The sequence below is a fragment of the Triticum aestivum genome, chromosome 2D, assembly GCF_018294505.1.
Source record: "Triticum aestivum cultivar Chinese Spring chromosome 2D, IWGSC CS RefSeq v2.1, whole genome shotgun sequence".
Taxonomy (NCBI): Eukaryota; Viridiplantae; Streptophyta; class Magnoliopsida; order Poales; family Poaceae; genus Triticum; species Triticum aestivum.
The window spans coordinates 512,331,708-512,343,318 of NC_057799.1; the positions used below are offsets into that span (position 1 = coordinate 512,331,708).

At 41.6% G+C, this 11,611-nt stretch overlaps 1 protein-coding gene and 1 non-coding gene across 2 annotated transcripts; both read left to right on the top strand.

Moving 5' to 3' along the window:
- Window positions 1-1,805: 1,805 nt before the first annotated feature.
- On the top strand, window positions 1,806-5,336 carry LOC123049723 (cytochrome P450 87A3). Its single transcript, XM_044472610.1, has 9 exons — window positions 1,806-2,062; window positions 2,165-2,489; window positions 2,636-2,782; window positions 3,790-4,041; window positions 4,184-4,273; window positions 4,424-4,502; window positions 4,602-4,708; window positions 4,770-4,900; window positions 4,998-5,336. Exons 1-9 carry the CDS (start codon window positions 1,839-1,841, stop codon window positions 5,089-5,091), a joined length of 1,449 nt encoding a protein of 482 aa, XP_044328545.1. The 5' UTR covers window positions 1,806-1,838; the 3' UTR covers window positions 5,092-5,336.
- A 4,241-nt stretch (window positions 5,337-9,577) lies between these two features.
- TRNAV-UAC (transfer RNA valine (anticodon UAC)) lies at window positions 9,578-9,650 on the top strand. Its single transcript has one exon. It is a non-coding gene; the product is annotated as a tRNA-Val (tRNA).
- The last annotated feature ends 1,961 nt before the right edge of the window (window positions 9,651-11,611 follow it).

Sequence of the window (11,611 nt, forward strand, 5' to 3'; positions counted from 1 at the left end):
GCCTGTTGGAACGCCGTCTCCCGCTCTCCCGTCATCATGTCAGTGAAGTGCGCCCGCGCCAGCTCCAAGGTGATGCTGGCATGGACTGCTGAGGGTGGTTACGTCAGCTCGTCACCGGTTGCATCATCCATCGTCTCATCGGCGTCGCTGCCCTCGGGACAGTTTGCCGGCAAGCCAACCTGTATTCAGCTGGCTCTGCGGACCTGCAACCGAACGCAATCCGAAGAGCTCCTGCTTCCGTTAGGTGGAGATGTTGCCCCATAGAGATTTGGAGCTCGAGGCCATGGCGAGCGTGTTGCACAGAGGAGATCGGGAGCGGAGGTGTGGTGTAGATCTTATCAGACCTGGCCACGTATAAATAGTGGGTGTCGGCAGGCGGATAGATGGGTGGAGTTTGCATGCGGGCGCCGGAGTGGGTTTCTCGGCAACCTCGCTTGTTAATTGCCGGCAGGCGGATGTACGGAGCAGTGTTTGCATGCGGAGAAGGCGCGTACACCAGGATGTGGTGCGGGTGGCCCTCCTGGTCGACATGCCGCTTTAATATCGGCTCCTGTGAAAGGCCACGTCCGCTCTGGCCGGCATGAATGGAGCGCTGGCATGACTATGCGACAACTACTTCATGCGAAAAAGGGCGCAGGTGGAAGAGAGTGTTTTGGGTGGGTCTGGGGTGTCGGACGCGTGCGTGGTAGCGGTCCGGACTCCCACCCCGTCCCGGTTTGCGGAAAAACGGACGGCCAGACCGGTCCATGGGCCAATGGGGTAGTGTGTTGGATGACAAATCGTGTTCGAACCGCTCGGTACAGAGGGATGCGGGCAGTTTGAGGGTCAGCGTTGGAGATACCCTAATTACATTTTTTAGTGTGGATTTATTGTACTACAATACCACTGTACTCTCTATCTAAACTATTCAATTTTCATCAAGATTCATACTATTCTTATATATAAATTTCTCTTTTTTGTTTCTTATAAACAAGAGAGCATTTAACATTGCAACTTTGCACGTTAACTATACGCAAGTGCCACTCATTGTACACAATGTTTCCGGTCTTTTGATGAAACATAAATTTATCAAATTTTGAATTTTGAATGAGTTGTATCATTTAAAAAAATTGGGCCAAAAATTCCGAAAAAAAATTCTGCACATGGTAGTACTTGTGCGGTGTTGATCTGTAAAGTTTCAAGTTCAAATGTTCTCTTATTTGGGAGAAACACCAAATAGAAATTTGGATGCATGAACTTTGATGCAAAAATGAACGGTGATGCTAGTGGAGTTGGTTAGTATTGTATGGATAGAATGGAGAGGGCAAGAGTTCGATTCCTCTATGACACGCGCATAATTTTTTACTTGGCACAAAAATAACATGCTTTAAATGGCAGTACTAATTAGGAGCTCATTAAACACGCCAATTAAGATAGGGGGAATTAAATCGTGCTAATGAATGGTCCATTAAGAGATCATTAAGACACGGGAGAATTAAATCATGCTAATTAATGCCCAGGAGAATAAACCGGGTCAATTAAGAGATTCGAACGATTAAATCCCGCTAATTAAGGCGATGCGGAAACGGGAATCCGATTATTTTGTTTCCCCTTTTTCTGGCGGCTTCATACCAGTGGCGCTAAGAGTCTTTTTTTTTTCTTCAAAATTCGAAAGGTGCATTTCCGTTTGTATCCAGTGAAGGATTCAGCCGGTGAGCCGGACAAAAATCTTAGAGCCAAGCATCGCGGCCTCGAGGGTTGACAGCACCTGCACACAATATAAAACACGGCCCAAGGCCACCCTCCGTATTCGTGCGAAGCAGAAATCCAGATCCAGGGAGGTACACTGTAGCTTCAACATGGAAGACTACTCGCAGGTGCCCTTTGCATCCCTCTGCGGCCTTGCCGTCATCGTAGCAGGGTGGCTCGCGCACTGCGTGTACAAGTGGACGAACCCGGCGTGCAGCACCGGGAGGCTCCCTCCAGGCTCCATGGGCCTCCCTCTCGTCGGCGAGACCTTCCAGTTCTTCAAGCCAAGCCCATCCCTCGACGTGCCGGTCTTCTACAAGGAAAGACTGAAAAGGTAATCAAGCTAAGCAAACGATGGTCATTATCATATCACACTCGGATTAGTTTAAGCAGCAGTGGATTAATAAAGAGAAGGATTCCGTGCAACTGAGTGTAGGTACGGGCCGGTGTTCAAGACGAGCCTGGTGGGGCAGCCGGTGGTGGTGTCCATGGACGCGGAGGTGAACCGCATCATCTTCCAGCAGGAGGGCAAGCTGTTCCGGAGCTGGTACCCGGACACCACCAACAACATCTTCGGCAAGGAGAGCATCGCCTCCTACGACGGCTCCTTCCACAAGTACATACGCAGCTTCGCGTCCAGGCTCTTCGGCCTGGAGAGCCTCAGGGACGTGCTCCTCGCCGAGATGGACCGCAACGTGAAGCACAGCCTCGCGGCGTGGGCCGCGGAGCCTGCCATCGAGGTCAAGGACGCCGTGGCCAACGTAAGTATCACTATGTAATCAGATTATACATGAGTGCGCGGTTACTTACTTTAGTGCTACGTGTATATTTTTGCGCCTTGTATTTTAGAATAGGGGAATATTTTTGCGCCTCGTATATTTTTGCCATTTCCCTACCTTCCATGCAGATGGTCTTTGACCTCACGGCCAAGAAGCTGATTGGGTTCGGTCCCGAGAAGTCTAGGAAACTCAGGAAGAACTTCGATGCCTTCTTCCAGGGGTTGGTTTCCTTCCCGCTGTATTTCCCTGGGACAACATTCTACAGATGCATACAGGTATAAAATGTTCTATACTTATCTCTTCTCTATCTCTATCGCTACCTAATATTAAAGGGAGAATTGTTTCTCCACATTTTTTGGTCCAATCAATTGTTTTGTATGTCGCTTTTTTTTTCCTTCGTACGTGCCCAGCCTGCCCATCCGTCGTCCTGTTTTTTCCCTCTCCGTACGCGCCCCGCCAACCCGCAAAAATTAAAGTTCCTCAGGTGGGGCTCGAATCCAGCTCATGAGGAATTAGTCCACCTACCTATTGTGTTTGTTTGAGAAAGAAGAAGAAGATATCCTTTTATATGGGTTAAAATAAATTTTGTTAAAAAATATTCAATTAAGGAAACGAGTTAAATGGAGGAGTAAGTTCCGCTGTTATGAGCATGGAAGGAAAGGAGAAAAAATAAGGAATAAATTTCATCCTTATGATGAGGCGGAAAGGGAAAGAATTAAAGGAAAGAATAAAAGATGAAATAAATTTCATCCTTTATGATAAGGCAGGAAGGGAAGGAATTAAAGAAAAGAATGAATAAATAAATTTCCCTATTATATATGAGGCATGAAGAAAGGAATTAAAGAAGAAAGAAATTTCATAAGGAAAGAATAAAAGAAAGAATAAATTTCTATAATTATATGAGGCATGAAGGGAAGGAATTAAAGAGGAAATAAAATTTGCTGAGACCTAAAATAAGAAATAAAAATTTCACTGTTAAGAAATTAACAGAACAAAATAAATTCCGTTGTGGACCGATTATATATATCCCTCGGCTGTGCATGCATAAAAGAAGTCCCATTGTGACTCTACCTAAGAATATATGGGGTCACCCTAATTACATCAAAAAAAGACTCGTGGAGGAGCTTGTCAAAAGTGACCATGTTACTTTTGAATCTCCTGATGATGTTTTTTTTTTGGAAAAAAAAAGATGACCCCCAGCCTCTGCATCTGGAAGATGCATACAGTACATGATGCACATAAAGTTAAGCTTAACACAATTTTTGTCCTGATGCTTCTGTAGGGAAGGAAAAATGTGCAGAAGGTGCTCAAGGACCTACTGAAAGAAAGGCTCAGCGCACCTGAAAAGCGACACGGTGATTTCCTCGACGAGGTGGTGAACGAGCTACAGAGTGGAAGGGGAGTGGTAGACGAGAAGTTCGCTGTAGACTTGATGGCCGCCCTCTTGTTCGCCAGCTTTGCAACGGTATCGTCATCGCTCACGGTCGCTATGAAGTTCCTCAGCGGCCACCCGAATGTAGTGGAGTCACTCAAGGTTATGCTTTGTTTACTCCTAAAAGTGTTTGTTGCTGCGTGATTTTGCTGCAACTATACTCGTGTACATTTTGTCAATTTTAATGGTTAAAAGAACAAAGACAGTAGCTGCAGATAAGATTAAAAAGTGTGCCTTCTTGCAGGAGGAGCATGAAGCAATTCTGAAGAAAAGAGAAGATGGCAGGTCCGGGATCACATGGGAAGAGTACAAGTCCATGACTTTCACTGCTCAGGTTTTTAGTTCATTATTACTACCTTGAATTCACTAATTAGCAACTAATTAGGCTTAGTCTTAGAACAATAACTAGACTGACTTGTTACAAGTTGGAGCATAGAAACAGTTTCACCATGCACACTGCTACTCAAGTTAACGTTCTCTGCAGGTTACCAATGAGATAGCTCGCCTCAGTAACGTGGCCCCTGGAATATTCAGGAAAACACTAACGGACGTGCAAATGAAAGGTACTCTTAGCTTAGACAGTTCATCATCTTCCCAAAATATTATTTTGCAGTGCGTCAAGCTGTGCTAGTTAATGGACCAACAATTCTTTCCTGACGCAGGATACACTATTCCGGCCGGCTGGCTGGTGATGATCAGCCCCATGGCTGTCCATCTGAACCCAGAGTTGTTCAAAGATCCGTTGACATTTAACCCATGGAGGTGGCAGGTTGGTGCATAAATGAACTAATCTTTTTTAGAAACATAAATGAACTAATAGAAATCTGCAGGATGAGTCGAAGAAGAGCACCCTGCTGAAGAACTTCATGCCATTCGGAGGGGGCATAAAGCTCTGTGTGGGAGCAGAGTTCAGCAGGATTCAGATCGCACTCTTCCTTCACGCCTTGGTGACAAAGTACAGGTAACTGTTGTGTAAAAAAAAACTACGATCTCAGTACTAGGAATTCATATGACTACACTGAACAAACTTTGTTCCTTCGCGGCCAACCCTTGGGCAGATGGAAGGAGATAAAAGGTGGCGAAGTACAACGCGTATCGGAGATCGTGTTTCCGAAGGGCTATCACATCCAGATAATCCCTAGGGAGGGATAAAATGATTCAACAATGGAAAACTCGATGGCTCTTGATACAAGAAAGAGAGCCTACTGTATCGCAAGCAACTTGATGGATAATCTTACTTCCTCATAAGTTGGGGATTGGCAGAAAAATGGCAGCGATAGTTTCTCTACCATCTCTCCTCTATAAAATGTGACTCTCCAACATGTGACTACCAGTCTACTACTATCTCGTTATTTCCCACGTCCTCCATCATCTTGTCATGGAATTTCTAAACTCATACTCCATTTGTCCGAAAATAAGTGTCTCGATTTTGTACAAACATTGTTACAAAGTTATATTGAAGTCTAATAAAGTTAGGACATTTATTTTGGGATGGAGGAAGTAGTATAAACTGTGTATGGTATTGTGTTTGGGAAGTGGGTCACGGTCCCCTGGTGCACTCGGGTGCCAGCGCATCCTAATTTCGTAAATATACAAAATTCAAACAAAAAAACAGAATCTTTTAATATGATCCAACTATTGCACTCGAATAAAAAGTTTCACCAAGGAATAACTCGCGTTGACTTCAGGGCAAAAAATAACAAATTTTCAAGGACAAATAGCGTGAACCATAGCTTGTATGTATCGTTCAATTTGTTTTTCCAAGCCAGAATACCATGAAAGTCATTCCTTGACGAAACTTTTTACAGGAGTACAATACTTGATCATATTTGTCTCCCAAAGTCTCTGATTTTTTGACTTCTTTGGCAATTTCTAAATTATTTTGTGCATATACAGTGTGCTGGCACCCGAGAGCAATACACTCCCTACAGTCATCATGTTCCATGTCTAACTCAGCTAGTCCTTATCTACTTTACTTTTTTAATCAAAGGGATTGCCCCCGGCTTCATTAACAAAACTTATGAGAGTTTGTTACACCGCCCGATGAGCAAGCCAACATTAGAGGAAGAGGATCCACACCCTAGAACATGAATGCATCTAAACATTCTTTGAATTAAGAAAACTAGAATGAAAACACCATAACACAACCTCCTCAATATTTGAGGGTGCTTTTGAAGCAACAAGCTCCATAGTGATTCTGTTAGCACAACCTTATCGAGCGGCAATTCCTCAACATACTAGTGTCCAACAACACTTCCAATCTCACCTTCTCTAGTAGCTCAATCCCTAGTCGGAATGCCATTCACATCTTTGGTTTACGCCAATAGTCATGCCAATAACAATACAATCTTTTTAAACGGAGGCAAAAGATTCGCCTCATCTATTAATTAGAAGAGTTGGGACTGAATGCATCATTCTGATGCAGAGGCCCGGGGTAATCCTCCTTTAAAATAAAATAAAATTAGAAGAGTTGATTCAACATAAAATCGGGCGAAAACTGTCACAACCCGCTGAGCACGTGGGTGTGACAGTTTTCCTCAGCGGGTTGGGAAAACTAGACTAGGTCAATTGACTCTGACACGCAAGTTCAACCATTGGCGTGCAAGTTCAACCATAAAATCTAGACTGAATAACTTTACAGACATAAATGTTCTTGTCAGAGTCAATTTATATAACCATGCAAGTTCAACCATTAAACTATATTGTCCACGCCAATGGTCCTTCCACAATAGTTTTAGGTCATGATCCAACATTTATTTTTAGAGATGATAAAACATGTGTTTGATTTTCATTAAACTAGATTATCACTAGGAGGATATTTTTCCTTTGGAACTTGTTGGCATATCTCATCCTTATTTGCCACTCTCCAAAATCATTAAACAATTATTCATTAGGTCAAGGTACCCAAGATCTTATGGGTACATGCAGTGGGCCATTTCATAAGATGTCATTTCCCCTTGGTTCTTGAGGTTAAATATATAAAAGTCTAGGCTATTTCTCACACCGTGCAACCTATAGAAGAACATGATATAAAAGGGATTGTGCTAGGGAAGGATTCGGGTAAAACATACCTCCCTGATGGAAAATATTTTGCCCGGCTAACACACTTCCCTTTTCTCCATATTTTTCTTCTACAATTTTCAATTCCAATTCATGATTTTGCTGTCAATAGGGATTTCAAGGTTTCCAAAGGTAAAACACCAGAATGGAAAGAAAAACTCTAGATACATGTACACACCATTAATGCATTCACCAAGCCAAAGTACTCCACTTTACAAGAATTTATATTTTAGACTTGCCATTTGTTCAAAAAGACATATAATGTATTTCAAGTTTCTACACCCTCCCAATTTTCCAGGAAAATAGTGTCATGTGCATATTATGTTAATGCCACCACCATTCTCCTGCAAAGAAAGCCTAGGCCAATCATAATCATGACACCGAGGGCATCAACAACTTGAAGTGGAGATCTCTATCTCCATGTTGACCCCCATATGAGTACTGAAATGTGCACCTAATAGTACATTCAATTTTGACTAATTTTCCCACATGTGATAATACTGCCTAATCATTCCAAGTATGTGAAAACCCCTTTTCAAGCATGATGTTATAAAGTAAATCACAAATAACATTGTGATAGGCCTTTACAAAGTCAAACTTGAAAAGAAACCAAACATTTTCTTTGTATCTATCTCATGAAGCACTTCATGAGAATAAACACTCCTCCCCTAATGTATCTACTCCCTCATTTTCAGTTTATTAGGCTCATCTTAGACCCCTCCCAATGCTCCACTTTGTACAGGTGCTAAGGCTGACATGTAGGCAAAAAAGATGACGTGGCAAGGTAATTAAGAGGAGAGAGATGGGTGTGGTGACCCCAGGAAGGGAAAACACTTAAATGAAAGAAGCTCACCAAATCATGGATAACTTTAGTTGCTAAATCATTGAATGAAGGATGCTTAGCTACAACAAGTTAAGCATCTTTGCATTGCGGACTTTAGTTGCTTAGCTCTTTAATGTGCTTAGCACCTCATCTTAGCACTGGTGCATTGGAGGAGGTCTTACAACTCACTTCAAACAAGGAACACCTACTTAAGTGCTAGACAACATTTTAATGCTACATGCATGGCCCCCTTCCCTCCTTCGTGCATTGGTTGATTCTACATTGAGAACCAAAATGTGACATAATTTAATGTGGGCATAGCTATATTTGCATATTCATAAGACAACGAGCCTTACAGATATGTAATTTATGATTTTTGAGATAGGCCCTTTAAACCAAAAGGGAGAGAGTATTCTTCATGAAGGCAATATGAGTATTATCTATAATCTCATATCTGACCTCACATAGTTTATTGGTCGTATACTCAGTCATCATTTTAAATTATCATTAATAAGAGAGATGGGGCTAAACTTTTGTATAATCTCATAATCCTCTCTTGTCAAGACGAGAGTGATTATAGAAAATTTTATACTACCAGTATCAGATAATCCTCCATGAAACTCATCAAGCTGTCTATATCTATATAAAAATTTGTATGCGACATATGTGACCACCTTTATTGCTTATTAGCTCCCATCAATCCTTTGTAAAACTCATCAAACTTGCGAAACGGAGATGACTAGGAGGCGAACGACACTTCCCCTTGGCCCGCCGGTATCGCTGCGGGTTCCTCTGCTCCCCGTCGGCTGCTATGGAGGCCTGGTAGTGGGGGATCCCTCGATCTATGTGTCTAGTCTGTGTCCCATAGACTCTTCAAATTCTTCGTCGCCGACAAAGTTGGGGCAGCGACGATCATGTGATAATGATTCCTCGAATTTTTCTATTTTCGTGCCCTTGCTCGGAGTGGCCCTGACAGGTCAGAGGATGGTTTTGGTCATCAGGAACTCAGTCCGGGTGATTAGTGTTTTCCATGACGGCCACATCGTCCTACGGAGGGATGGCGTTGTGGCACGTTTTTGTTCTCATGTTCCATTTTTGTCCCGTGAATTTCTACTAGATATGGCTCCGTCGAAGAACTTGTGAGGTTTGTGTCCTCCCCAACCCCCCCCCCACCCACCCACCTCCCCCCGCGCTTGTGTAGTTGGATTTGGGGTTATGTTCTGGCGCTCCTCGGTGACAGAGTGTCTCAAATGACGATCAAGCCAAGTTGTGGTCGCCAATGTCTTCTAAGCGAATTCTTTATATACTCGTGTCGTTGCTGTTATCCGAGTGATCCAGATGAAAATCCCTCTTTTGCCTACCCTTATCGCGCTGAGAGGAAACAAAAGCTACATAAACGACCTTTCGGTGGTGGTTCTAAAAGTTGTTGAGTTTCAACAATGTTGCTCCCGTAAGACGGGGCATAGATGCGGCAAGGAGTTCTATTCACGACGGGTCGCCGGTAGATGCAGAACGAAGATGCTGCTGATTACTTTGTGAAGTTGATTGTAATTTCATATTACTGTAGTGAAGTCCTTGTAATTTCATATTGATGTAATGAAATTATTGTAATTTCATATTATGGCCTTGGGCTTTTTTGGAAAGGAAAAAAAAAATCCCCGGAGATGACTATGTTTGCCCAGCGAAACGATTATCTTGCTGGTATGTCGCATGCCGTGTAAATATGTAAAATGCACTTTAATAAATGTCAACAAAGCTGCTGTGGTGTAGTGGTTATCACGTCAGTCTTACACACTGAAGGTCTCCAGTTCGATCCTGGGCAGCAGCAAATTTTTTGTAGCCTAAAGAAATAGCCTTCTTGGTTTGTTATTAAGGCCCCGTTCGGTTCAGGGGAAATCAAAACATGGGATCATAAAGAGATAGAGGAATTGGAAAGGAAAGCTCCTGTAAAACAGATAAAAAGGCAGAGAAAACCATGTGAAAGAGTGTTCGGTTTGATGTTAAAAAAGCACAGGAAAGCATCTTCACGTGTACTCAAACATCCCATCCCATGAAATAATTTATTTGGTTATAGTACAGCTAAAAGGGCATGCTGCAATTTTTTATTTGGGCTTACGTGGTAGCCACGAGCGCTTTGCCTCGGGCTTCCGCCAAAACATTGGCTCGTGTTGGATTTTTTCAATCCACCGGAACCGGTGCGAATCTGCAGCTTAGAGGAATTTTTCCTGTAAAATACTATTCAACTTTCCTTTGTCCCGAACGCTGTGGATGGAAAACTTCCTAGGGGAATGACTTTCCTGTGAAATTCCTGCGACTTTCCTGTGAACCGAACAGGGCTTAAGTTTTTATGTGCATCACTGGAACACGGGCCCGTGAACACCTTTGGGCAAGTCTATGTCGGCTCGGTAGTGGACCGGAGTAGCATTAAGGTAGCATCAGTTGAACATCCTTGGGCCGGGCTAGTAACCATGTGCTCCATCATGCACATGATTGTTTTTTCTTTGCCCCTAAAAAATATGTTTTTTCTATTGATTCTCAAAAAAATTGTTTTTTATTTAGACGTCTCAGAAATAAATTTGTTACATTTAAATAACAATAAAATTTAAAATAAATATTCGCATAGCTTTCAAAAATCTATCGTGTCCTTCCAATAAATGTTTTGCCTTGTATTTGTATTTAAAAATGTTAAAAGTGTATAAAAATATTTTATATGCGCACGAAAATGTACAATATGTATGAAAAAATAGACATCAAAACATATATTTTCAAAATATTAATCATGTACTCCCTCCGCAAAATTAGTACAAAGTTGAGACACTTATTTTGAGATGGAAGAAGTATTTGAAAAATGTTATACTTGTATAAAATGTTTCCGATTTAACGAAAAATGTAAAATATGTACTAAAAAATTAGACATGTGTTTAAAAATCTGAAGGAAACCAAAGAAAGAAACAAAGAAAACGGAAGGAAAAAAAGAAAGAAAACCGATGCTAATGCAGTGTGGTAAAACGTACTTGCTTTTCACACATGTCTCGCTTATTGTGAGATGTAGGGCAGCCTCCTCTGGACGAGCGTAGGGCTCATCGCATGGAAGGCCACATGCCACAGCCTGGTGTTTTTGTTGTTTTATTTCCCATTTCATGATCTTGTTTTTGCTTTTTTTATACTTTTTTTGTACGTACAAATATTCTAATCATATACATATATATTAAAAATAAATTTTAAAAGCAAGTATTGGAAAATGTCAAATATGTATAGAAAAAATGTTTTTTGAACATGTCGAGCATGTATTGAAAAAAGTGTACATTATGTATAGAAAAATATTCAGCGCGTGTAACAAAAATATTTCACGTGTACACTAAAAATATACATTGTGTACTGAAATAGTAGACATGTGTGAACAAAAACTTAACCAATGAAAACCGACAATAAAACAAAGAAAAAGAAGTAAAACAAACAAATAAAAAGAAAAAGGACATTGTGCAAAACTAATGCAAAAAATAAATAAAACGAATAAAAGCAGTAAAACAAACAAACAAACAAAAAGAAAAAAAGAAAGAAAGAAAGAAAAGAAAGAAGAAAAAAAGTGAAAATCGAGAAAAGAAACAAAGACACCGAAGAAACAATAGAAAACCAGTGGAAAGAAAGAAAAAAACAAAGAAACCAACGACAAACGAAAACATAGCTCTCGTGACCCGGCAGTAAACGGGAAGGTGTCTATTGGGCCCAATGGGCTTGCAAAAAAGTACACTCCAAGGGGCTACCCATACGTGTCATTGCGCTAGTTTC